The sequence below is a fragment of the Nyctibius grandis genome, chromosome Z (assembly GCF_013368605.1).
Source record: "Nyctibius grandis isolate bNycGra1 chromosome Z, bNycGra1.pri, whole genome shotgun sequence".
NCBI lineage: Eukaryota > Metazoa > Chordata > Aves > Nyctibiiformes > Nyctibiidae > Nyctibius > Nyctibius grandis.
In genome coordinates this window covers 64345023-64372899 of record NC_090695.1, presented here as the reverse complement: position 1 = coordinate 64372899, position 27877 = coordinate 64345023, and the positions used below count along the sequence as shown (strand labels likewise).

Sequence of the window (27877 nt, the reverse complement as noted above, 5' to 3'; positions counted from 1 at the left end):
GTGACAGCAAAATTATTTTCTGAGATCAAAACTACTAGTTAAAGGCACGAATCTACACAGTCTTATGCCACAGTATTTAAAGTTAGATATTTTTAAATAGACTTAATCAGTGCTTGTTAGAAAACAGGTAGCTCAATAACCAGACTGTATATCAAAGTTATGAAACAGAAACTAATCAGCATAGACTTAATATTTTTTCTCCTATTAACATAATTATTTCCTACTCAGTAAAAATGAAAATGACACGTTAGCATTTCAAAAACATGAGAAAATGACCCTCTAGGCTTTCTATGACTATCAAAACAAGCACCGGTACTTTATTTGCAAATTATTGTGCATTAAATGATAGACTCAGCAAGTTTACCAGTCAACAAAGTGTCTGCTCTACCAGTTATAATCAATTTACATGTAAAGATATGTCTAAATATGAATTTAAATGAGTTCTTGTCAATTCATGTTGATCAGCTGCTTTACCATCACACGTATGGACAGTGACCACAGTTAATGTTGCAGAAACAGCACAGCATGCACAAGTTTTGTGAGCCAATGGTAACCAAACACGAAGAAATCTGTTTTCATATAAAAAGACAGCCTCTGATTGCTAAGCCATGTTTATTTTCCAGTCAAGTTAACAAAAATACTTTCTAAGAGGTTATTTCCAGGCATTTGCTGTCCACAGCAAATATACAGTATGAATCACAACAGTCTTCTCACCTCATAACCTACTGGATTTCTCTTTCAATGTATGAAAAGAACATCTGAGGCTGCCACAGAATAAAGAACATTTCAGTATTATCCCCATTGTATATAAATATACATTATTAGAACCTGCAAAAGGAATATTCTGGAGACTAAGAGAATGCTAGTTTCTTTAACAGCACTTTAGTTGCATCCCTGCACAGCAATCTTTAATACAATTTTCAAAATTTTAAAATAACTCGGGCAAGTGAAATAAAGTTCCTTCACAGAAGACAGTGCTGATCAGATGATATGTTGGAAGAATGCAAGATAAATCCATGTTTAACATACAAGAATGCATAATTAAAGGCTGGCCTTGAAAATGTCTTCATTTAATACAATTGAATTAATAAAATGCTAATGACTTCATCAAAAGGACACCATTATGTATGTGGTCTAATTTCATTTTGCTTAGAATAGTGTAAGTCAGATAAATAAAGCTTAACATTTTCCAAACAATAATCCTTTTCATTTCCTTTAGCGTTATTAATAATGTACATATTCAGTTAGAATACTCAAATATATTTAATTTTACTGATATACAGAATCATTTTAATGCATATCCGGTACAATTTCTTATTTTTGGTGTTCAGTAGTCACTTTTGTTTTGAAAAATGATACAGCAGATTTATACTTAACATCACATCTAGGTTTTGTCTATATAAAGAATTTATAGAGCTTTTTCAATTGTGGAATGGTACGTTTCATACATGTGAAATTTTTAAAATGCTGCATGAACCTGTGACCTTGCCAATACACAGATCAACCTTCAGAAACTGTAATGAGCATGAGTTGACACACATTTCTATCTGGGCCCAGTACAAGTACAGACACATTCAAAATGTTGTAACATCAGTATGAATTGCTTTTACTTTGGTGGTTGTGATATTCCAGGTGCAGATACAAAGTGCACCTTAATGGTCCTCATAGCAGTACTTTTATCCCACTGTATTTTAAAGGCATCAGCTTCTTTCATTCTCCCTTGTAGCGAGGAGGTCTCTTCTCCTTAAATGCAAGAAGACCTTCAATTCTATCTTTTGTTGGAATAGTCTGCAATGAGCAGAGTAACAATTCAATATTGACACCAAAAACAATACCAAGAAAAATATTTTCATAAAAATCCTAGTCCTTCAATGCATCCAACATGCAACATATACAGTAGAAAAATGAAAATTAAAGTGTCTAGTCAGATACAGGAAAATACCAGTCACTTCAAAGGCACAATATAAGGCTGAGAAACTATCTGGGAGGAGTATCTTCACTCCGAACAGAGGAGTATCTTTTCTCCAAAGAGATGACTGTGAGAAACTCTTGAGGGTTTGCTTGAGATTTTGGTGGGGTTTTTTTTGTTTGTTTTGTTTTTGGTGAGGGGAGTAGGTTATTAATCAGATTACCATATGTTTTAAATAAGCATCTAATGTTGATGCTTCTATTTCCATGATCAAAAACTTGTCTGAAAGTCCAAGAACATACAAACTCAAATACATCATTCCCATGTTTTGCTGGCAAAGAGGTTTGCCTTGCTTTTCTGTTGGTAGCACATGGGTCATTAGTGGCACATGTTGATGAAGTGCCCTTCATGTTATTTCATGTTAAACCAAAACGAAGCAAAAGCAAGGCAGTTCTTGGACTAGATGCATGGCAGTGTATGAATGGCTAGGTATGTGGCTGGTAGTGCTTCCCTGCCTTCACCCTAAGAGTCTTGTCAGGGAGATGTTTTTGTCCTAAACTACACCTCCTTCCTTAAATTGCTTACAAAAACAGAGTAAGTAGACAGAAGGTCTAAACACAATGCCAAAATATTTGTAGAAGAAATCATAGAGTAATTTCTAGTTGAATTTCTGCATGTTTCATAATAGGCACAAACAAAGGCTGTTTTCTGGGTTTTTTCAAGTAATCATAGTTACGTACCTGTGCGTAACAAGCTTCTTCAATTGCTAAACCAGTTACTAAGTCAACCTGAGGAAAACAATACAATGTTTTTAAAAGCATATTTTTGTATATTTATTATAGATTATTTCCTGACAGCTAAATTAAATACTGTGTTTCTATATGCCACATACTAAAACACTTTTGCAAAGTTCTGCTACACTACTTTAACATAGAAATGCTACACTGCCATGTGGTGAGAGCAGTTAGTATTTCTGTAACAGTTTCCTTATTTGTGATACAAGTAGTATGTAACACACGGTCAAAAGAATGTATGTTCTTCACTACAAATCATCTGCACTAAATACCATTAGCTACTTGTACATTTGTAATCTTTTCATTTACTACAGGAGAGAAGATTTAATGTACAGCATGATTATTTAAAAATTGTTCTGAAACAAGTTATCTTAAAAATGTCATATAAGAACATGATGTCAGGCCACAAAATAAACATATATTGAAGTTTAAAGGGATGCAATATTAAAAAAAATAGGCCAATGGCCATCCTGCATTACCACCTAGTTTTAATAACATTTTTTGGTTTGTGAGCTGGTCAGCTGAATTCAGCTGAAAAGGCTGAATTTTCCCCTTCTACTTCTCTGCCTTTCTTAAGCATCAGCTGCTGGAGAACTTAACAGCTCTGACATGGTCACTGAAAGGACTGTGGCTGGGCACCACAAGCAATTTGCGAAGGGAGATAAGCGGCAGGATAGATTACCAAAGGAAGCCTTGAAATCTCTGCCATGGAAGGTTTGCAACAACACCTTGAATGAACATTGGCTTGATTGGTTTTGATACAGTAGATCTTGTCTTGGGACCTCAAGATTGAACTAGATGATCATTCAGAGTCTTTCTAACCCTATCGTCCTTAATTCTGTAAACATCATGATTTTGACCTTTCAGTCCACTACACCTGGTAGCTAGATAATTTAGCTTGTAGCATTCTGAACCTTGGGTACCAGTGTAATAAATGTTGAATTCCATCATTACTTGCCTTGGAAACCTAACAAACATACTCTTTGCACAACAGCATCTGAGTTTGGTTCTCGGGCCAAAACTTACTGGTGGCACGCTCCGCTGAACTAAATTATATCACTGGTTGCTTTTGAGACTTTAAGGAAAAAAGAACCATTCTTAAATTCATCTTCTTGGATTCAGATGTTGCATGTGGTGTGATCCCCTTTCCCTTGTCCCAGCTTGAGTTATTAGGTGTTCTGGTGCAGAGCTTATGCATGTGCTTAACTTTAAATATGAATAGTCCTCTGAGCTCAGCAAGATGATTCACAAGCCTAAAGTAAAACACACGTCCAGACGTGTTCAGGGCTGGATTTTAAGGAGCTTTAGAGCTAGGTCAACAGTGTTCAAGAAGAAATGGCAATCAGAATCAAATATGAAATCAGACTCCAGGTATAACTTTAACACTACTAACATCTATTAAACTATTAAAAGTGAATAACATGCCTTTTGGCCTTTAACTTTACTAGTTACTAAACACTGGGAGCATTGACAAACTTGACAGAGTATGACTTTGAGGTTTTTTTCCACCCAGCATTTGAAATACAACTTGTTCATAGTCTTTCATGTTTACTTTCTAGTATTATCGATCAGCAGAGTGCATTAGTCCTGGACAGACATGAGGTTACCAAGCTTCAAGTAATGAGCATCATCTCTAGTCTCAAAAGTCTGAGAAATAAAAAAATTGCATTTCATGTTCTAAAAAGTTTTGACCAAATAGTTTTGAAAGACTATACACTGAGAAACTAAAAACAGTTCTAGAAAAAAAATCACAACAGCAGACCTGATGCCAGCCTGACTTCTGCTTACTGTTATGGAAAGTACAGATCCTTACCTCCATTCCCTGATTGATGGCCAGTTTTGCAACTCTCATTGCTACTGGTCCCTAAAATGAAAGAAAAAGTTTATTTACATATCATTAAAATCCAGAGGATTATGCAGTGAAGAGTCTGCACATCAATGTTCTTATATAAGGACCTTCTAGACTTCGGCCTTTTATTATATTTATAGCAAATAGGTCAAATATCCTAAACTACATCACCATAGTAGACATTTGCTTCCAAAGTGATAGTTTCAGTACTGAGAAAAACTGCAAGTATACTGTTTCCAAAAGAACCTAACTAAAGCAGCGTTTGGTTTACGTTTCAAAGGTGCTGAGCATGTCCACTTCTGTCAAGCTTGCTCAATTCCCTTCAAAACAAGGCTCAGAACGGCCATCTTAAGAGACATCATTATAGGCCTTTGCAAGGTCAATCTTATGTCCCTATTATCAGACAAAGGAAACACATGAAAAGGTGTGATAATGAAATAAGCTTAACCGATGCAACTTCAAACCTAAAATACGCTACCGCAAAACCCACACTGGTCAAGTGATGACACTCCTCTGTGAGCGACTGAGGTCCCCAGCGAGCAGAGGCATTTCCACCCTCCTCCTCCAATGTGCTGCAGAACAGTGGGCCATCTTTGGGAATCGCCTCAGTCCTGTGCCTATCCATCAGCATGAGCTTCTGAATGTTCAGACACTGCTTTAGAGAAGTGGACAGCTGCTTTGGGAAAAGCCAAATGCTTTTGAGATGGTTCCAAAGCGAAGTTGTAACTACAAATCAACCTTCCAGAATCACTGTATGTTAAAATTCTTACTGTATTTTTCATACTTGTCTTTCTATGAGGGTGTTCAAGACACAAATAACTAATGTTAAGTGCCATATTTAATCTGTAACATTTTCCATTTTCAATGAAAAATTTTAGCTGTTACACTTGTGAGACAATAAAGTGGTTTACTAATTATTTTCTTCTTCTGTGTACTATGAATTTGCTACCTGGGACCCTTCACTTGAAAAGTAGGTTTATCAAAAGCTCCAAACTCACATTCCTACTCTGAACAAACAGCTTGCAGTCTATGGCAACAGGGGAACAGGTAGCAATCAGCTAATAAAAAGACTCCTCTAAGGCTTATACTTAAACTTCTTACTAAAATTTTCAACTTCTAAAGCACAATAATTCAGCAAATCCCATTTCAATTCTTTTATGAAAGACAGGATGCCACTTAGAATGAACAAAAGCATGATTCTTTCATTGAGCTTATACACAAAGGACTGAAAACAAACTTTCCACTAGTAAATGGGTTTTGTTTTAATACTGAAATTACATTTAGCTTTATGTTTTCAAAACAGAAGTTACACTGAGATACAGCTACTTTCATATGGAACTTTTTGCCTCTCTCTGAAGTGATCAACAGCAACAGAATAACCTATTGAGATAATTCCTTTACTAAAAAAAAAACCCTTATGCTATTTTTAGTTTAAAATTTGAAAGCCAAATACACAATACATAGACCATAGCATGACGATACGATGATTGACAAGAGGTTTTTTGCTTCACTGTGAAATAATTACCAAATAACACCACTCAATACACGAGAGAGAAAACTTCTGATTGCTCTCCACATAACTAGAATGGCTTTTTAATACATAACTTCATGACAGTTTTTCTTAATACAGCTAGTTCTTTTTCAGTTTTAATGTTTGGTAAAAACCAAAACCAAAATAATTTGTTTTACCTGAGGTAAAAATTCTCTTGCCAGAGCTAATGCTCTTCTGTATGCAGCATCCCCTGCTTCATTCTGTTCTACCACATGGCTAATCAATCCTATTGATTTTGCTTCCTCACCATCTACAACACGTGCAGAGAAAATTAGTTCTTTTGCCAAAGACACTCCAATTGTGCGAGGTAATCTCTGTGTCCCGCCTAAAGTTTGGAAAAAGAGAAAATGCAAGTATTAGTTTCCCATCCATTTATACCACAAATGTAGAGGCCTTGTTCAGTTCAAATATTTTCAATTCCATAAACAATTATATGAACATACGGAAATTAAACTATCATACAAAGGCATTCCTAAATGCGCTCTTCAGGTTTGAAACTACATCTAAACCGAAATCAATTGCTCTGTTTCTTAGAAAGACATGTAAATAACTGAAAAGAGGTAATATTAATAGAGATTCTGTTCGATTACAGACGAGCTACCTTATTCATATCAGCCAAAAGCTGAAGGAAAACTACTTGCCAGTAATCACCACCTCCAAAAACTCTGCTTCTTTTTAACAATCTGTATACTTTTACGATGTTAATCACCACAGTATGAACAGTTTTGAAGAACTATACTCAAAAAGAATATATACTCTAACAAGATTGCAGTCAATGCTAAAATTTGCATATGTTAGGGACAATAAAAATTTATACATAAACTAAACTAAAACCACTAGACAAGGTCTTTAAAAAGCCGTGGTTTTGTCTCTTCTTACTTCCATATTATTGTTGAAAACTTAAAGCCTGATTACAAAAACTAGGGAAGAACAATGGCAGGTGAGGATCAGCAGATAAAGGCACCTAACTTCAATTGGCTTTTCTTACTGTGTTAAAAACTTCTTCATTATCAAAACTGAAGAAGTAGACTGAAATCACAGAAGCAGATGTCTGTATGAATTAAAACAGTGGAAATTGCCTTTATCCAGGAGCAGGGATTTTGAAAATATACAAGGTCTACCGTTTTGACATGGATCTGAAACAAATATTCAATTTATATAGAGAGTCTGTAAGCAAAAAGTTCTTTCCAAATAGCTATTTCTGCAAAAGCATGCTAATATATTCAAATATAAATATATGTATATATGCAAGAGGAATATTTACAAGAGGTGTTCAAAGGGACGTTATACAACACTGGATAAATGTTTGTTCAACTAATACAAAATAGCCTAATTTCCATTAGATAATTGTGGACTAAGCCAGTATTTTATTGAAGCCATTCAGTTATGTTACTAATGCTTCCTGAAAATACTTTAAATACATGTCTGAGACAAATAAACTGACTGCAAACGAACAAAAAGTTTTTGTGATTCAATGATTTGGCTTTCAATTACTGTTTTTTATGAATCACAAGCTTCAGTACTACTGTATTGCTTTCTATAAAAACAGACCTGCCTTTGAACACATTACATCATACAAAAATGCAGAAGGTTTGGGGGATTCCTGCCTTATGCCTTTCTAGAATATTACAAAATCATGATCTATAACAAAAACGGAGATATATTTTGTGGGCTAAAACTGGAGGAATTAAAAAAATGCTTACACTCATAACAGTTAAAATTTGTAGAACAACATTAGTAAATACAAATAATGGGATACTCTCTATGGTTCTACCACTCTGAGAGGACTTTAGCAAGACTGTCCTAATGGTCAAGGGCAACAGGCAACATCAAGAGGAACTCCTGTTCAATAAATTCTGCTAATTCTGCTGGTTGCACAGCTAAACCAGTGATAGTGCTAGGGGGAAAATTTTGCTAACAGCATAATTTAGAGAAAGCCCCCTACTCTAGGGCATTTTTACGAAAGGGGCGGGGGGACAGGAGACTAAAGCAAACCCCTTTGTAAAATACTACAAACCCTGAAGCCTGAGCCTTCCTATTAGCCTTGGCTGCCTCACTGATGAGATTCACAGAGAATGACTAAAGCGGTAGCTATCAACCTTTATATCAGAGCTACACGCCATAAAAATGTGAGCTGTGTTTTCAAGAGGCTTGCTGCTTCTGATCCTGAGCTGTACCACCATCACCACAAACAGACATTTACTGGCTTTTTTGTTTTAAACACTAAACATGTCTTTTAATTTGTCACCCAAAGAAGGTGTCACACCCTAATCAATGTCTATCCTTATACACATTTTCAGTGTACATTAGAACATAGCAAATGTCTACCCTAATTCTCTTTAAGAATAGTTTAGTCATAAATTATCCCTTTCACCATAGTGATGGAATCTAGAAAAGCATCAGGTTTGGCTTTTGATTAAAGAAAGCTATTTGTCCAAATCATAAGATCAGAAACCATATGAGGCTGAATTTACTGACTCCACATCTGCTTCTTCCTTGCTTTCTATGCCTAGTACTTTTTTCTACTTAATTATATCCCCTTCCCTCACTGTTTTACCTCTTCTATTACTGCTTTTAGCAGGAAATGTTGAAAACAAAATTTAATTGAGCAACAATATTTCATAACTTTGACCAAACAATGGATATGTTTAAGCATGAAATAGTGTTTATAGATGAAAAAAGTGTTCTTGCCAGTGTCTTACACAATAATGATTAAAGAGCAAAAAAAGCAGACTGTAGTCTATGTTGTTTGGCTGCCTCCTACACTGCAAAGCCATTAAGCAGAGGAGCATATTCTTTGATTAATATTCACAGAACAGAAGCCAACAGTTCAGTGCATCAATCATATATATTCAGTAGTAGGAATAAGATATATGCACACACAAAAGCAGTAAGTCCCAATTAATCAAATGCAAACAACACACTAAAATACATCCAACAAACCAAAGTTACATCCATTTATGAAGAAAAGACAGAGAGTACGTTGCAGATAGATTTCTGTTTTGGTAACACACAAAGGACATATAATGCCTGCCAACTACAATCAGAGCTAAAGGAAGTAACACCCAGTCTTCAAAGACATTACTTAACCAAGGCATTTCATCTAAATGTAGAGCAGAATTTGATGGAAGAATAGTTGTTTCACCTTCACAAACTTAATGACATGTTATTTCAAGGACTAGTGATCTGGTATTACTCACTGTGTTGATAAAAGTATTTGACATATAGTTCCCACGTAAATGCATTCTTATCTGAGATGGTATATATTCAATGTTGTAATAATTGTAAACAGCAGTTTTAGATGACACTAAATACAAGACTGCTAAGTTCTGGTATGAAAATTGTTAAACAGGTTTTTTTTTCTTTAACAAATAGTTGATTTTGTATGAATATTTATTTACTGTCAGTAATTCATCATTTACAAAATATGTACACAACTGGTTTGGATTAAGGGAATTATGTGATAAATTCCCAAGAGTATATCCAACAAGATGAAGCAACTAGCTTACTGGAAATAGATTCATCATTCTGGCAGAGAATATCTACAGTCAGTAGTTTCTCATAGATGAAGGCTCTGTCAAAATATATTGGAAAAAATCCTACTCTGACAAAAAATACAAACTTTAATTCAGTAATAATTCTGTTTATTAAGTCAAGTAAAAATTAGTCTTTCTATCCTACCCTTTCTATTACGGGCTTTGTTCGATTCGTGCTGGATTGATTTAACTAGACCACTGTGCATTTCTAATATTTTATTAATAATCAATGGTGAGACCAAAGTCTGTCAGCTACAAAATTTCTAATTACTCAAGTAAGTCAAGAAATGGCTCAAATGTATCCTTGTGATTCTTTTGCAGAAAGCTGCAGGGAGTAGGTTTTTCTCCTTTCCGTTGAAACTCATAGAAATATGGAACACAGAAACCTGCTGTTCACAACACCGAATCCTTAACAATATGAGCCCATAAATAAACCAACATAGATAAAATTATTATTTTAATGTAATGCTTTTCAGTCTTGTAAGTAATATTTTAAAAGCCTGTGTAACACACATATTTTCTACTTTTGAAGTACCTGCCATCCATCACTAAGTTAAGAATTTTCAAAATATTAAGCATTCTAAAAGCCTAAACTCTCCACCAAGACAACACTTAACAACAAGTTTCCAACAGATAATTTCACAGATTAGGCCTTGATCCTGCAAAGTTGTACATGTTTTAGCTAACTTAAATCCAGGTATAAATCTTTATGGGCTCAAACATCCCAAATCCTTTCATAGAAGAAAACACGAAGAGCCCTTCACTGGCACAAACTGGTTAACCAACTAACAACCAAAAATAGCTTAGACCGGGAAAGACATCAACAAAGATGCAAGTGACAGGGTAAAAACGGGATGGAGAAGAAAAGGAACAAAACGTTATCTCTGCAAGGGGAAAAAAGCACTGAACTGACTACGAGCAGGCAGTAGGTGAGGAGGCTCTCATGTCTGGCCATATAAGTCGTTGTTCAGAATAAGACTGGAGGCCTGAGCAAAGCCTGACACAGTAGCCTTAGGCTGACTCAGAGGTTGCCCTGCTGTCTGTGATGACTGAGAATTCGTTTGAGTGAGATTTCATAGTAGGCTGCCAAAATGGCTCACGGAAGCCTGGCTTGCGAGTCAAGCTGAAGAAAGCCCTACAGGAACACCAGAGACAACCCTACCCGAGGTCAAAGAGGCAGGATGACCTGGCAAACCCCAGCTCCAAAACTGCAGACTTAATTTGCAAATCAGTTCTTAATTTTCACAATCTGTTTTATTCATATGCATCTGTGGATTGGTTTATTTAAAAACCTATCTGAGAATATATCAAACCACCATGCGTGGGTAGCTTGTATCAGAGGAATGTAGTACTTGGCTTGAAGATGTATGAACACTTACGATGCGTGAGAGAAAGTGTAAATACACTTTTAGAATTCTCTAGCAGTTAAATAATCACAGCTTTTGTACAGGAAGATGAAACAGTCATGTAATTTAGAAAAACTAATTTATTTTCAAAATAAGTAATCCTCTTGTAGATTAAGAAAGATAGAAGATGGTTCCTCAGCAGACAGCTGAATACGTGAAATGGATGGAACAAAAAAATGCGTCTGGAACTTGATTCTTACAAAATGGACTCCACTTCAAAAGGGATCCTGCATCTGGTGTAAGGAGCTTAGTGCACATTTCCCGCACAAGCATGGTACAACCAACTCCATGGACTCCATTGTCAGGCTAAACACCACTTGACAAGCAGATCTGCATTACCACTCATGGACTCCCAGGACTCACGGTATTAGCAATGCATGCACTGACAATCTGCCTTTTTTTTTAAACTGACATTATTTGAGGAAGAAAAGAGACATGCCTAAGGCCATTAACCTACTTATTAACTTTTACTTAAATGTAAACAGATACAAGCATGAGCACACACAGATATTCAGTAAGGTCACATGCTTCCTATTACTCCAGACAAGAACTTGGTCTTATTGTTGTTTGGGAATGCAATGACAGAAAGTGAACTTAAGTGAAATTCAAAAGTACATACACATTAAAACATAACTCATCTTGCTGCAGATAGAAATTAATGGTCCAAGAGAAGGCATTTTCCAGTTTCAAAATTACACCCACACATTTATGAAGTCATTACTCAGCTGTAACAACAGGTAGGAGGTTTAGACCAGTGCTGCTCTGTATGATCATACTTTACAAATCATGTGGGCTCTATGAGTAATATTAGGTAAAAACTTTTATTTAACTTGTATTTCAAATAAATAATTTTATAGTCCGTGTTCTTACAGTTTTGGATTGACTATGACAGCTAAAATTCGATTCATGCGAAAATGAGGACAAAAAAAAACCAGACATGAGTAAAACTATCATCATTACTTAGGGCAAGTGAAATACAGAAAAATTAATTACCAGAGTAGTATCCTATTTTTATTTACATTTTGAATGAGATCACAGTACCAAATTGGGACAATTACTTTAGTTTTTAATGGACAGAATTGAAATAAAGGAACAACAAGCAAAATAAAAACCAGACTATTAAATTTGAAGTCTTCACTGCTTATGAGCAAGTGACTTGGAATGTTTTCCTCACTTCAGTGTTCTCCTTATGGAAATCTACCATCTTACTCTTCCACACAGCAAAGAAATCCATTGCTCCGCTAAACCCCCAAAACAATTCATATTCCTAACCCTATTCTTTCTCCCATCCCAACTACAACCAAATTCATCTGCTTTCAACTGTTCCAAAGTAATGGGTTTTTAAGAATTCACCTCTGAAATTATTCCTTCCTGAAACTCTCTGACTTGAGCAGCACTAAAGAAAGGAGAATCAGCGGCTAACAGAATGGGAGCCCTGGGAATACAGCAAGCCAACGAGACTTTAGGAGGACTCAACCCCATCTGGTTCAGCTGTCAAATACTAAGAAGGCAGAGCACCCTCTCTACTGATGAAGAGATCTAAAATTAACTCGTACGTATGAAACAAATTTTTCATCTTGAATAGGATGTCCTCACAGATGAGGCAGCTATACACTACAGCTATACACTACAGCTATACTGCACCTAGCCTAACACCTAGGCTATAACATCATGTCTATAACATTCTACAGTGCTTTGAAAACACAGGCTCTACCAAAAAACTGGCCAAATCGTTCAAAGCTGGCATGCATTAATCTAACAATCTGCAATGCAAAAAGCAAACTCTTGAGTAAATTGGAACTTAATTTTGAGATACCAAGTCTGATACTCAGAAATACTCCTAACTTTTTCAGCTTGATCTGTCAGATTTTGTAGCACTATCTAGTAGTGCCAGAATGGCATTCTGTTCTTTTTACTTCCCAGACTGATCCTTCTATTTGTTATTTTACAGTAACAGTTGATATGTGATGAAATAATCACTGCTGTTATTAAAAATTCTTTAAGTCACATGAATAACTGAAACGTTATTGTCCATGTTAATTTGTATTCTGAATTTTACATTATTTGCTATTCCTTGTAAGTATATTATATATCTGCAAGAATAATTAAAACTTATATTAGAAATTAATCACAGAATCACATAATGGTTAGGGTTGGAAGGGACCTCTGGAGATTACCTAGTCCAACTTTCTGCCAAGGCAGGTTCACCTAGAGCATGCTGCACAGGGTCGTGTACAGGCAGGTTTTGAATTAATAATCAAAATAAATTCATCACACGTGTAAGCATAAACATGCATTCAGTCTATGCTGTAAGATATTCTCTGCGTGCTCATTTTGTTCACATGGATATTTGCATGCCTAGCTTGAAGCAATTCTAAAGACTCTTTCTTTTCAGAGACACAAGCAGCCTTAGTGGCTTCAGCTTCAGGTTTTCATGCTCAATAACTCCGGATCGGCTATCAGAATACTAAAATCAGTGAACTGACACCTAAGAAATTGCAGTTTAAGTGATTTGAACATACCAGGTTAGAAGCCTATGCCACAGGCTGGGAGAGAAGCTATTTTTCCAAGGCCAGGATCATCCTTCACAGGCTCTACAGAAACCTTCTTTATTCACTATACAATATGATTCTGTCACTCAGCTATATTGAGAGCAGCAGATACCCTCCAGACTATACAAAAGACCAGGTATTCAAAGACTGAAAGGTTACAAATTCAACATAAACAAAAGCAATTGGAAGAAGATCCAAATTGCTCATTTGTTCATGCCCTTATCAGGAAATCACATCTCTACTACTTTCCACTGACCCTTGGTTCCATATATTGCTGTTCAGGATCAACTGAGGGAGGGTAGGTAGGACTAGCACACTGTTTTGAGTTATACTGCTATTAAAAGGCCAGACAACAGATGGTACATTTAAAACAGCTCTTCTTCTCTCACTGATAAATACTATTTTGTTTAAATCACATTGTTAACGTTTTGAGAATCAGAGTTTTTAAAGACATTACAGTCAAAAATAATTAAAAATTTTCACTTTAATATGCATATAATTTTGTGTAAAGATATATAACAACTTTAAATATAAATGGGATACATTTTCTACTTGGGCAGTTCCTGTGCAACAGTGGACATACCCCAATAAGTACAAACTGGTATTTTAACATTTTGTTGTTCAGGACTACTCAAATATTTTTTCCTTAACAGAAAACTATAGCTCTTCCATCACCTTCTAGTCAATTCGTAATTCCTCAAAAAAACCCAAAAGGCAATAACAAACAGGAAATCAACAAAGAAAGAGATTAAATAAGTGATTATTCCCAAGCTGTAGCTGTCAGACTGTTACACCACTAAGGAAAGGAATTACATTAAGAAAACACCTTTTATATTCCTCTCACCTGCTGCTGTGACATAGCAATACAGAAGAGAAGTCACTGTTCATACTATGCAACACAAAACAGCTGTGTGCAATGGCAAGTCTTTCCCTATAGACGGAGAAGCTAGTGCTAATTAGATTCTTCTGTCCCTTATCATGCACAGATGAGTTGGCTTTCATGGACCTTTACAGTTTTAAGGATCAAAGATATTAGATATTAATTTTATTTTCCTTATGGCCTACATACAAATTCCAAGAAGAGGGACATTCGGGGCTATATATGCAGGAGGTAATAAAGAAATGAATCTATATCAGCAGCAAGAGCTAGGATAGTTGACGGAAACACTGCACTTATTAAAAAAAATTATAAATATCTTTTAATTAACATAAGTCATTAAGAATAGTTTATAAAAAATGCTAAGGATCAACAAGATAGGAAGCACCACTCACTTCTCACCCACTGGCCTCATCCTGCTCTTCAGGCAGGACTATTCTGATGTAAGCAGACCTAGCTGCTGAACCCTTTGTGCTTCTAGGTACAGCTGCAGCCTGGTTGCTGCTCCTAGTTCTGGATCTCTCAAGGCACTCCTACATGCAGATCCTTTGACCCCTCTCTGGCAGCAATCCACCTGCTTGGTTAAAGAGTCAGTGCTAGACCTCTCCCAAATCCACATCAGTTTAGGAACATTTTACTGGAGTCTGGAGACTTCAAAAGCTCTAATTCTGTACAAGTTCTTCTGAGAATACATGGTATATAAGCAAGAAACTAAAAAACAAAATTTCTTTAAGAAAGCACACTTTACCCTTGAAATCAGAAGAATCGTGGAACCTTCAGAAAACGAGCAGACATGCTGAACTCCATTTGCCTGCAATGCTAGGAATTTGACGAGCAAGCATAAACCCACATTACCTTCTTGGCCTTAGTCTCTTCTCTGAAAAAAAAAATCATATTTTTAAACAGAATTCCCATCTCTCTTTCATTTTAAGCCTCAGACGCATTTCACCCTAAGAACTGGCAGCCCTCTTCTCCAGCCAGCCGACTGTAACATTTATTCTTCTTGCAAGTGGATCACTGAAACAGCTCAGAAATTGAAAGCCTTTATCACACCTCCGTTGTTAACCCTAACCAAACAGGGCTGTATCTTACCATGCACGTATAATTTATAGCCACACAGCAAGCTGTAGGTGTTTTGTGGAGATATCCAATGAAACACCAAAAGCAGGCTAAGCTTGCAATGTGTTAGCACGGCCCTAACGCTTTTTATGTCATAAAACCTCAGTATGATTTGAGACAGTCTACATTGCTGTCTCAGTCTCTCTCATCCAGTTGCTTCTTCATGCATCTCTATTTCCTTGCGGCTTTTTAAGAGCCTAAAACATCATTTCTGGTGAAACAAAATCCTGTATTTAATCTGAAATAAAACATTTTGGTTTTACCACTTGATTTTGATTTATAATTTAGTTCAGCCACTGAACTGAACCTTCAATGTTTTTAATAGTCCTACCTACACCTAAAAATGTCTTATTAAAGAAAACAGTTTATCCTTTTTCTCCAGTCTGCTGCTTGTAGTCAAGCCATGTACCATTTCATACCAGTGAGAATTTCTGGCAAAGAAACCCCTGGTTGGTTGAACTGATAAAAATAAAATACAATCAATAAAAATGAGACCATTCATGTGATTGTGATCTTATATGCTACTTGCACTGTACATGTGGAGTATCCTTGAGCAGCAGCAATTTTAATTGTTTTGCACTGATAATCTCCCAGCCCCGGTAATACGTACATCCTGTCCTCACCGATTCATAACAAGGCAGAGGGCTAGGTGCAGACCCGTGAGCTCAAGCTGGTAGGTTCAAATCCCGCAGACAACCTCCCCCTGCTTATTAGACTAAACACAGTCATGATTCCCCGCAATATTCTGTGTTAGATCATTTTAGCTCCCTAAATATGAGAGCAAAGGCAGTTTCACACAAACATGCTGGATGTGAGACAACTGTTTCCCTACCTAAAGAATAATGAAATATTTCCTGCAACTATAAACGACATAAAGCCGATGCTCAAGGCACACATAAAGGAAGACAGAGTATGGGGAGAAAGAACTCTTTCAAGGAACAACCACTGGGAAATCCAGTGTAGGGAGTAAGCCTCCAGTTGCAGGGAGCTGGAACAGATGACTGTAATTGGAAGCAGAGTTTCCAGTGACCCTGTGCAAAGCTCCTGAATTTCTTCTTTTTCTGGCAAGATCACCACTATATTTCCTAGAAACAGGGAAAATGAGGGCTTCCTTTAGCTTGATTCTTTTCTAGAAACACCTCGAAAAAATTCTTAGGGCCGTTCAAATTCTGTCAGGCCAACAAATATGTTTTACCATTCTGCGTAATCAAGAAAGCCACGAAGCTTATTATGAGTACCTCAGTCCCAAGCTAAAAGGAGAAATTTCGCTTCATTCATAATGAACAAATAGCCATTCTTTCCGGCAGGTATTAATGATATTAGCATATTGAGCTAAAAGGTCAAAATTAAACTAACTTCTTTCATCCTCTTTTAGCTCCAACAATTTAAACTTCAGCGTAGTCATTTGTATTTCTAGGTGCCCAGATGCAAAATAATGTTAAAAAAATGCATCAGGGTAGGCCTCTGGGAGACTGAATTCTGTGGTTTTTTGCTTAAAACACTCATGTCTATGTCAAGTACGCTGCACCCTGCGTTCCTATTTTCTTTGCAATTTCACAAAACTTCTACAGTTAAGAATTAGCTGTCAAGAGAAAACTCAGATTAGCTCAGTCATCTGATTAACACTGGTTTCTCAGATCTCAAATTCATATTAAGAAATAAAGATCATTAATATACAGTTGTTAGTATGAAGCTACAAAGGAATAATAGCTTTTGTGGCAATTTTTCCCATAAGCTTGTTTTCAGTTGTGCCTGAGAATCAGGGGGAAAAAGGTATTCTTGCTCATAAACTGAAAATACATGATAAAAAATGGAGGTAAAGAAGGAAGGACAGGAATCCACTATTTCTGAAATTCAGAGATTTGTAATAGTTGGCCCAAATAAGTCTCCAGAGCCAGAGAGGTTCTGTGAAATAATTAAGGAAACCGTATTTCATAAATCATTTTGTCCAACTTGTTTTGTGGTGAACTAACTTGTGCAGCTGTTCTTTTAACGCAGACTACACAATTGCCATTTCATTTGTTGAATTTTCTGGAAATTGAAGAAAAATACCAGACACACAGTTAATTCATTATGAGTTTGGAAGCTATTTTTCTTTCTTACATAATACAGTCGTAAATGAATATGAAATGGAAATAATTAGACTCTGTACTATTATTCAGTAATGATGGATCTCCAAATAGGTAAACTATTCAATTAAACACTGACTTACACTATTCATACCCATATGATGGATATATTTTTCATTTGCTTCAAATTTAATGTTTACCATAAGCAGAATGGATTTATTTTTTTCTGTTACCTTGGGCTAATACACAGATCCTATTTACTTCAAGATCATCAACCCTGTGGCAGCTGAAAATGGGGCCACAGTAAATTAGAAAGCTGTGCTTCTATTTCAGAGAAGTGTCAGATGTTTCATTCCTCCTTTACACTATCCTTATTGAGAGTTCAGGAGTTGGGTTAGTTGTGTTTTCCAAGAAACCCGTCAGTGTTCTACAGTGCCATGATGGCAACCATACAATATAATTCAAATATTAAAAGTTTGCCTTTCATACTTTTTATACATGCCATTTATACAGTATAAATGATCCATGACTGTATTTTACATGAGTAACCTAAATTCAGTTACTGAATCTCTAGAAGAAATAAGTTTGATTATCTTTTTGGCATAATCAATTGTTTTTGCTTATTCTCTTTAGTAGAAACAAAAGACTAATATTTTTGATGTTCTGTATCTCAAAACCCTGGAGTAACTAAATTTATTTATTTAGTAGAAACAAAAGCTAAGTCTAATATTTTTTATCTTCTATGCCTCAAAACTCTTGAGTAATAATACTTCAAGTGTCCACTTGTAATATTCATAAGTAAGTAGTTGGGGGGATTGCTGTTTTAACTTATTGACACAAAAAAGGCAAAAACTTGTATGAACCAACAAAAGCATTCCTTCTACTTCTTTCCTCCCCCTTAGTAATAGCTAATACTCTTACAGCTTCCCACATGCAAAGACAGGGATTTCTTCTGATCGAACACTAACATTTTCAAATTCAAACCAACTGCTCTAGCAGTACGAAATAGGTTTAGTATTTTCAGTTAGCTCTAACACATTACACGCATATCTGAGAACAAGGGAAGTCAGATACATCAGAAACTGTTTTGCAGCTTCTGTGGTCATTACCAGACCAAGTCTGGTAACCACTACATAACAGGCTAAATTGGCTTTTCTAATGGCAGAGGGATGGAACCTAAGGTGATGTGTTATAGCATACGTGGAAGTTTCTAAATTTACAAACCGGATTACACCTGTTACAATTTACAGAGGAAAAGCATCTCAGTGTATCACAGCCAGACTAACGTGATTTTGTTTAAAAAAGGAGAAAAGGGAAAGGTACAGTTTAATATTTTTTTTAACCACTTAACATTTTTTCTAAAAATGAAGAACAATCAGGAGATGAAGGAAGCTGTTGTTTGCTGGATTTTTACCTTGTTGATAAAACAAAGCTATTTATACTCCTTCACTTCACAGGAGTTTGGGAAAAACCAAACTTTTTAACATCACCACAGCATGGGTGTCTCATAGATACTACTGAAATTTATTTCCGTAACACTCCTGTAAGATGAAGTACTATCACCTTCATGTACTTTTATATGGAAAAATGAATAATTATGTCCCCAGAATAAGGCTGAAAAAACGTACAGGAAATAGGGAATGATGTTGATTTTACACAATGGGGAAACAACATATACAAAATGTTCAGTACTAGCTAATTCAAGAAGAACCACCTATTCTGTGGAGGAGGGTATCCATGAAAAAATTGATGTTGCAATTTATAATGTTTCATAATGCGTATGTACAGAGGAGACAATTTCAGTCACGGGGCATTATAGTGACAGTCAAACTTGTTACAGTTTTTCTGATAATCGTTGGAAAATGTGAATTCATCAGTAAGTGTAGTATTCAGTATAAAAATACTTGTTTTCATTGAGTGGAACACAGGTGGGTTTCCTCTGAAAGCAGCTCTGTTTCCTGTCCATTAACACGTGTAACACATTTAAGTCCACCAGACTCTTCAGTCTGAGGAAACTTAGCCATGAGGAGTGCCCGGTCCCACAGACTGCAGGATTGGCAAGCTTATAGTTCTGTGGTAGACTGACCAAGCAAAATATGTTAGGTCTAAGACTTAAAAAGCACTAGGCTACCTGGCCAGTTGGCTAAAGTGGCTGCCAAGCTCTGGCTGAAGTGGATGCCTAAGGCCATTAGCCAGAGGAAAAAGCTGGCCAAGGAGCCTGGCAGCTCTTCAAGGTTCTCCCAACAGAGGCCCCAGAAGCCCCGGCCAGAAGCTCCTGGGCCCCATTTAAGATGATTCTTAGGATTTAGGTGTGGAGTGGGCAACCTGTGTAAGAGGTAGGCAAGCTGGGTAAGCAGATGGTCAAGAGTCTAGAAACCCACAGACTTCATACAATTGATTTCTTTTAATTTTTCTTCATTTGTTTCTTACTAATTCCTGCCTCGGCTTTATGTGTCAAAAAACCTCCTATTCTTTTTAGCCATGCCAGCTACCATTAAGTTCTTAGGTTTTTCAGTTGCCTTTATCGTTCACCACAAAACAAATGGCTTCAGTATATTATATACAGCTTTGTTTCCCTCATGAAATTATTGTCCATTTTGTCTCTTCAATCTGATTTCATTATGAGATTAAGCTTCCCTTGTAGGTTCAGCAGTTTAAGTTGAAGGTTAATAACTTTCCTGAGTTCTGGCGATTTGTAAGAAACAGGCTGAGGCAGCATTTCACACCATACCGCTCAAACTCTAGAAGTCAATACGAAACCTGTATATGGTGATCAGGTAACACTAAGAGAGTCTGCAAAAGAGTAGATGTTAATTATCTACCATGGCAGGAGGAGAAATAGCTAAATGCTGCTTGGTTCAATTTTCTAGTACCCCCTGCAGGTTAATACAAAGGAGTAGCATTTGGCTTCAAAGTGAATGGCATATATATCCTGCCTAATTAAAATGAAAATAAGACCAAAGGTCTTTTATGTTGTTATTAATATTTAATAAAATATTTCTAAGCTTCTGTGTGAAGAGAATACCAAAGGGAGTTCTGACTGTATTTCACCCATCTCCTCAATTTCAGGAAATGACAGTATCTTGTTCACATTACCACAGTACCTACTATTATTGTTGGGATTATACTTAATAGTCTTTCTTGTTTTCACACTTCCTCACATCCATATCAGGTTATCCTGACCACTCACACTCCTCTGGTCAAGAAGATAAAATGGACTGTTCATCTAATTTAGCTACTTCCAAGTACAAAGTAATCTTTTAAATGTAAATTAGGGTTTCAAAAACAAATATGGAATTTTGTGAATTCTCTGAATTACGGTGTTATAATTTTCATCTTCTATTGCATCATCTAACAATCTTGTACTTTACACTACTGTGTAATCCGTTTTCATTTCACATCCGTATTAATTTCCTTTGCATGATGTAGTAGGGTAAGCAGATTATCACAGGCCTATTTTTTCTTATATCAAATGCTAAAAGAAGTTAAAATCCTTAATTTAAAGAATCTTAGCAATATCATGCACTTATATTTCTATTTACAGGCAGTGCTGGTAGTATCACCTTTATTAATCTCACATGAAATTTCCCAATACAAAGTGTTATTTTTGATTGAGTATAATTGCTCAAGTTTTTTAATTGCCCTTCCCTTTATAAGTATTGTCCAGCAAGCAGTTCGTATTGCTAGGCTGTTCATGTGGTGTTTTTTTAATTCAGCCAAAACAGTTCAGCTGTATCTAAAAATGAAATTCATGGAAAAACGTGTTCTGCTTATATAAAAAAAAAATTTAAATGGCCTTATTTTGAGCACCTCTAACACCTCTGCTTTGGAATACAGAGTTAAAGTTGGCTTGACATTGGTAGCAATGTCCACAGAGCATGTGATCTGCAATCCACACAACGTATTTGGGCAAGCTTCAGTCTTTAAAAAAATCTCATTATGAACAGTGCCAGTATACATGCCCATGAAATGAAAAAATATACAGAATAATGTATAGAGATAAAGAGCTGTCTTAAAACTTTGCAAGCTATACGGTACAGTTTTGTGCAAGATTGCATATAATTGTAGCTAATTTTCGAGTGCTTCACTTTTCAATCACGTTCTTCCAAAATTCATTTTATGTATGTCTGTATAATCTCCTAGGTGTTGCCCCTGCTCTTTTTTTGAGGATCCATATAAGGAACCATATAAGGTATACTTTTTGAGGAACGATATAAGGTATATTACCTTCAGCTGCAAGGTGCTGGATTTCTCTGCTGCTAAAAGATAACAGTAAAATTTTCCTACAGTAACATCGAATACCATGTACAGTGCAGTGCATGCTGCAGTTGGGACTGCTGACAACAGAAGAGTAATGCGACCTGTAGGATGCCTGTATATTGAAATATTAGACTGATTTATATTCAAGGAAGAAAGTTCAATTTCAAAATTAATTAAATTAAATCAAGTTAAGTCCATTTTAACTTACAAGTATTTGTGTCCACACAGGAATTAACACAGCTTAAGTAATATTTTAAACAAATAAATTTTAAAATGACTCCCCTCTTCCACCATAGATAAGCCTTTAAAAAAGACTGGCTCTGTTCCCAACTCTGTAAGGGACTGTGTTTCAGTGGGCAGTCATTTCTGATGTGTTCCCATCCAAACATCATTTTTATGTACCATCTGTCCATTTGGACACTCAAACTGTCCTACCCTTTTTTCCCATTTCCTTGTTGACTGGTCAGCCCCAGTCCCCTTCCCAACATTATGGCTCTTCAGTAGGCTTTTCTCACTTCCTCCTTAGCTACTGGTTCCTTAACACCTTGTCCTTTCAGTTCCAGGATCACCTACCAATTTTTTCCACGTAAAAAACTAATGCAACTCCTCCCAAATCCCCATTTCTTCTCCCGTTCTGCTTCCTTCTCAAATCCAGCTTCCTGCTAAACAAGTTCTGAGCTGTGTCACGGAATCACAGAATCAATCAGGCTGGAAGAGACCTCTGGGATCATCAAGTCCAACCACTGCCCTGACACCACCATGTCAACTAGACCACGGCACTAAGTGCCATGTCCAGTCTTTTCTTAAACACATCCAGAGATGGTGACTCCACCACCTCCCTGGGCAGCCCGTTCCTATGTCTAACGACTCTTTCTGAGAAGAAATTCTTCCTAATGTCGAACCTGAACCTCCCCTGGCGAAGCTTGAGGCTGTGTCCTCTTGTCCTATCGCTAGTTGCCTGGGAGAAGAGGCTGACTCCCACTCCACTACAACCCCCCTTCAGGTAGTTGTAGACTGCAATAAGGTCACCTCTGAGCCTCCTCTTCTCCAGGCTAAACAGCCCCAGCTCCCTCAGCCGCTCCTCATAGGTCAGATCCTCCAGACCCTTCACCAGCTTGGTCGCCCTCCTCTGGACTCGCTCCAACACCTCAACATCTTTCTTGAAGTGCGGGGCCCAGAACTGAACACAGTACTCAAGATGCGGCCTCACCAGTGCCGAGTACAGAGGGACGATCACTTCCCTAGACCAGCTGGCTACACTATTCCTAATATAGGCCAGGATGCCATGTGTCTTCCTTCCTCACGCTCCCTATGAGCCGTGAATCTCCTCAAGGTGCTGGAGTGCTCTGCAGCCAGCCATACGCTGTGATGTGGTGGGCACTGCAGCAGGGTCGCCAAGAGTACAGGAAAAGGCCTACGACTTCTGCCCCGGGGACTGACTTCAGCCTCTCAGTACAAGGAAAACACTGCTCAGGACTGAAGAGAAACACATGAATGTCATTAGGAAGCTCCAGAAAAACCTATAAACAGCATGTGAAAGACTCAGCAACTTTTTTGCCTCAGTCCCACTGGAAACCTCTCTCCCCACACTTCTCGAGTGGATGGACTGCAAGACATGAACTGGGGGAGCAAAGTCTCCCCCACTGTAAGAGAAGATCAGGTTTGTGACCACCTGAGGAACCTGAACATATGTAAGTCTATGGGACCTGCCACGATGCATCCCAGAGTCCTGAGGGAATTGGCTGATGTAGTTGCCAGGCCACTCTCCATGATATTTGAAAAGTCATGGCAGTCAGGTGAAGTCCCTGGTGACTGGAAAAAGGGAAATGTTGAACCCATTTTTAAAAAGGGTAGAAAGGAGGACCCTGGGAACTACCCATCTGTGAGCCTCACCTCTGTGCCTGGGAAGATCATGGAACAGATCCTCCTAGAAGCTATGCTAAGGTACATGGAGGACAGGGAGGTGATTCGACACAGCCAGCATGGCTTCACCAAGGGCAAGTCTTGCCTGACCAACCTAGTGGCCTTCTATGATGGAGTGACTACATCAGTGGACAAGGGAAGAGGTATGGATGTCATCTATCTGGACTTCTGTAAGGCCTTTGACACGGTCCCGCACAACATCCTTCTCTTTAAATTGGAGAGATATGGATTTGATGGATGGTGGTTGGATGGTCACATCCGGAGGGTAGTGGTCAACAGCTCAACATCCAGATGGAGAAAGGTGACAAGTGGTGTCCCTCAGGGGTCCGTATTGGGACCAGTACTGTTTAATATCTTCATCAATGACATGGACAGTGGGATTGAGTGCACCCTCAGCAAGTTTGCAGACACCACACCAAGCTGTGTGGTGTGGTTGAGATGCCTGAGGGACTGGACATCATCCAGAGGGACCTGGACAAGCTCGAAAAGTGGGCTCATGTGAAGCCCATGAGCTTCAACAAGGCCAAGTGCAAGGTCCTGCACCTGAGCCAGGGCAACCCCCAGTATCAATATATGCTGGGGGAGAATAGATTGAGAGCAGCCCTGTGGAGAAGGACTTGTGGGTACTGGTGGATAAAAAATTGGACATGAGCCAGCAATGTGTGCTCGCAGCCCAGAAAGCCAACTGTATCCTGGGCTGCATCAAAAGCAGTGTGGCTAGCAGGTCGAGGAAGGTGATTTTGCCCCTCTGCTCTGCTCTCATGAGACCCCCACCTGCAGTACTTCATCCAGCTCTGAGGTCTGCAGCACATGGACCTGTTGGAGCGAGTCCAGAAGAGGGACACAAAAATTATCAGAGGGATGGAACACTTCTCCTATGAAGAAAGGCTGAGAGAGTTGGGGTTGTTCAGCCTGGAGAAGAGAAGGCTCCGGGGAGACCTTATAGCAGCCTTCCAGTACTTAAAGGGGGCCCATAAGAAAGACGCGGACAAACTTTTTAGCAAGGCCTGTAGCGATAGGACAAGGAGTAATGATTTTAAACTGAAAGAGGGTAGATTTAGACTAGATATAAGGAGGATTTTTTTTATGATGAGGGTGGTGAGACACTGGAACAGGCTGCCCACAGAGGTGGTAGATGTCCCATCCCTGGAAGTGTTCAAGGTCAGGTTGGATGGGGCTCTGAGCAACCTGATTTAGTTGAAGATGTCCCTGCTCATTGCAGGGGGGTTGGACTAGATGACCTTTAAAGGTCCCTTCAAACCCAAACTATTCCATGATTCTATGATTCCAAGGATAACGCTTAGTCCAAGTTTGGATACCAAAAGACATGTCCTTAAACATTTAGTGCTCTGTAAAGTCCCACAACATTCCCAGACCAAATAGTTGGTGGATTTTTTTTTTTTGAATAGCCTACGTGTCCACTTAAATTCCCACTAAAATTATCCTGAGAAAGTCATTTAGCATTAAAAATTTTAGCCCAAATGACTGGAATTTGTCAGTTGTATAAACGCATCCTGAGGCTCTTGACTAAGGAATTCGTATGCAATGTACTTGTTCTTGGGAAGCCTCAGAGAAAGAAGAGTTTTCACAAGCAGATACTGGCACTATGCACTGAATGAAGATAGTCATATACATATATGTACGTATAGAGATGTACAAGTATGTATAGACACTCACGGCACTGGATCTCTGTGTTTACTTAATAGAAATACTAATCATCACAAGTTTTCCCATAATGTTATTTACAACTTTCCAGGCCCGAACATATAACAGCCCGCACAACATACGCTACTCGGGAATACCACTTCATGTGTTTGAAAGTGTTAAAGTGATTGGAGACAAGATGACTAATTCAGTATGTTTTTTTTTTTTAATACTACTCAACAGATGTTACAAACATGGCACGCAGGTATAACTTTCAGATGAATAGAAGGGGTAGAAACAGACAAAGATCTAAGAGCACATCTTTCATTACAAATAAAAAGTGTTTACCTAGCAGTTCAGCAGGCAACATGAAATCTGCCTCACTGCAGAGGACCTGCTGCAGGGATTCTTCACCCATTAAACTGCACTTAAGCCCTTAAGCCATTTTTAAGCACCACATTAAATGAAGCCCTGGATACATGTAGCCCTGGCAGATTTTAAATGCTGAAATATATGACAATCCTGGTCAGATTAATTGTACATGTACGGTTTCGCACACGTGCAGCAAAGCCACTGCCTCAGAATCAGTACACTTTCACAGTAGTTAGCTTGGTCATGTCCAATGAATCCAGCACAGCTGGTGCTGGACTGAATATTCATGTACAATGTAGCCATATGTACTCAGTAGCCACTTTTCTAGAAGTTGAACTACCTGACTTACGAAGCCTCTGAAAACTATTTAGATGCCAGAAAAACAAAGGAAAAACCATGCTCCACATGCTTTTGTGTAAGGTCAGGTTCTACATCCTGTAATACACAACATTATCTACAGAAAATACCTGTTAATCCTATCTGTACTACAATGAAAGCCACTCCAGAGCTGTAAGCAATGCCAAAACACTCACACCATCGCTTGTGCTGAAGTGAAGCTCACCCAAGCTGGATTTCACTATACCTGTTAGTCAAAGAGGTATTTCTGAACAGCCCACTGTCTCAACTGGACTCTGTTTACACATCCTAACCTTAGGGCCACAAAGACACAAAACACAACACAAAAGAAACCTGACATAAACTGAATCAAAAGAAGATGTTTAACAGTGAAGATCTTTACATGAACATCACTGATTACTGCATTGTATGAACTGCAACGCAAGTTTACCTTGAAAACAACATTTTCTGCTGGAGTTTATTTTTAATTAACTAAAACTTATTTGAAACGTTAGAACATAAACCCCAAACTGCACAAAAGAAATGTAATGTTTACGTTAAATGGTGTGTGAAATATGATCATATAGTTTTCCTTCTCAGAATAGCTCCCAAATGTTTTTATTCCTAAATAGATAGTAATCGATTACTTTTTTAAACAATAACCAGTAAAACAATGCCCTCATCTCCTGTATCTTGCATCTCAAGACTGATAGCAAAAAAGATACTTTACTTCAATGAAACCACAACAATGAAATCTAGATGAAATGAACTGACAGCTTTTTAACTCAGAACGCTCTGCTGAAACTTCGCCATTCTTCTCAGCATTTTATTCTGGTTTGTTGGTTATTGCTTTTTTTCATTGCTATTTCTTTTTTTTTCTGTCTTTTTTTTTTAACTTCTTATTTGCCACATGTTATGATGGGGCAGAATGTAATTTTGAACAACTCCTGCCTGAAGACTCTTTTTTAGCCTTACTACCCAAATTCTTCAAACACAGAATCACAGAATGTTAGGGATTGGAAGGGACCTCGAAAGATCATCTAGTCCAATCCCCCTGCCGGAGCAGGATTGCCTAGATCATATCACACAGGAACGCGTCCAGGCGGGTTTTGAATGTCTCCAGAGAAGGAGACTCCACAACCTCTCTGGGCAGCCTGTTCCAGTGTTCGGTCACCCTCACCGTAAAGAAGTTTTTCCTCATATTTATGTGGAACCTCCTGTGTTCCAGCTTGCACCCATTGCCCCTTGTCCTGTCAAGGGATGTCACTGAGAAGAGCCTGGCTCCATCCTCTTGACACTTGCCCTTTACATATTTATAAACATTAATGAGGTCACCCCTCAGTCTCCTCTTCTCCAAGCTAAAGAGACACAGCTCCCTCAGCCTCTCCTCATAAGGGAGATGTTCCACTCCCTTAATCATCTTCGTGGCTCTGCGCTGGACTCTCTCTAGCAGTTCCCTGTCCTTCTTGAACTGAGGGGCCCAGAACTGGACACAATACTCCAGATGCGGCCTCACCAGGGCAGAGTAGAGGGGGAGGAGAACCTCTCTCGACCTGCTGACCACACCCCTTCTAATACACCCCAGGATGCCATTGGCCTTCTTGGCCACAAGGGCACACTGCTGGCTCATGGTCATCCTGCTGTCCACTAGGACCCCCAGGTCCCTTTCCCTTACGCTG

At 38.0% G+C, this 27877-nt stretch overlaps 1 protein-coding gene across 1 annotated transcript in view; it reads right to left on the bottom strand.

Annotated features, from left to right (window-relative positions):
- Positions 1 to 595: 595 nt before the first annotated feature.
- Positions 596 to 27877, bottom strand: part of AUH (AU RNA binding methylglutaconyl-CoA hydratase) — a 136341-nt gene continuing 109059 nt past the window's right edge. The window contains exons 7-10 of the mRNA XM_068422558.1: positions 6242 to 6429; positions 4517 to 4567; positions 2650 to 2697; positions 596 to 1788 (exon numbers count right to left, since the gene is read on the bottom strand). Of these exons, the coding sequence (XP_068278659.1) occupies positions 1711 to 1788; positions 2650 to 2697; positions 4517 to 4567; positions 6242 to 6429 (365 nt within the window). The 3' untranslated portion in view covers positions 596 to 1710. The remainder of the gene's footprint in view (positions 1789 to 2649; positions 2698 to 4516; positions 4568 to 6241; positions 6430 to 27877) is intronic.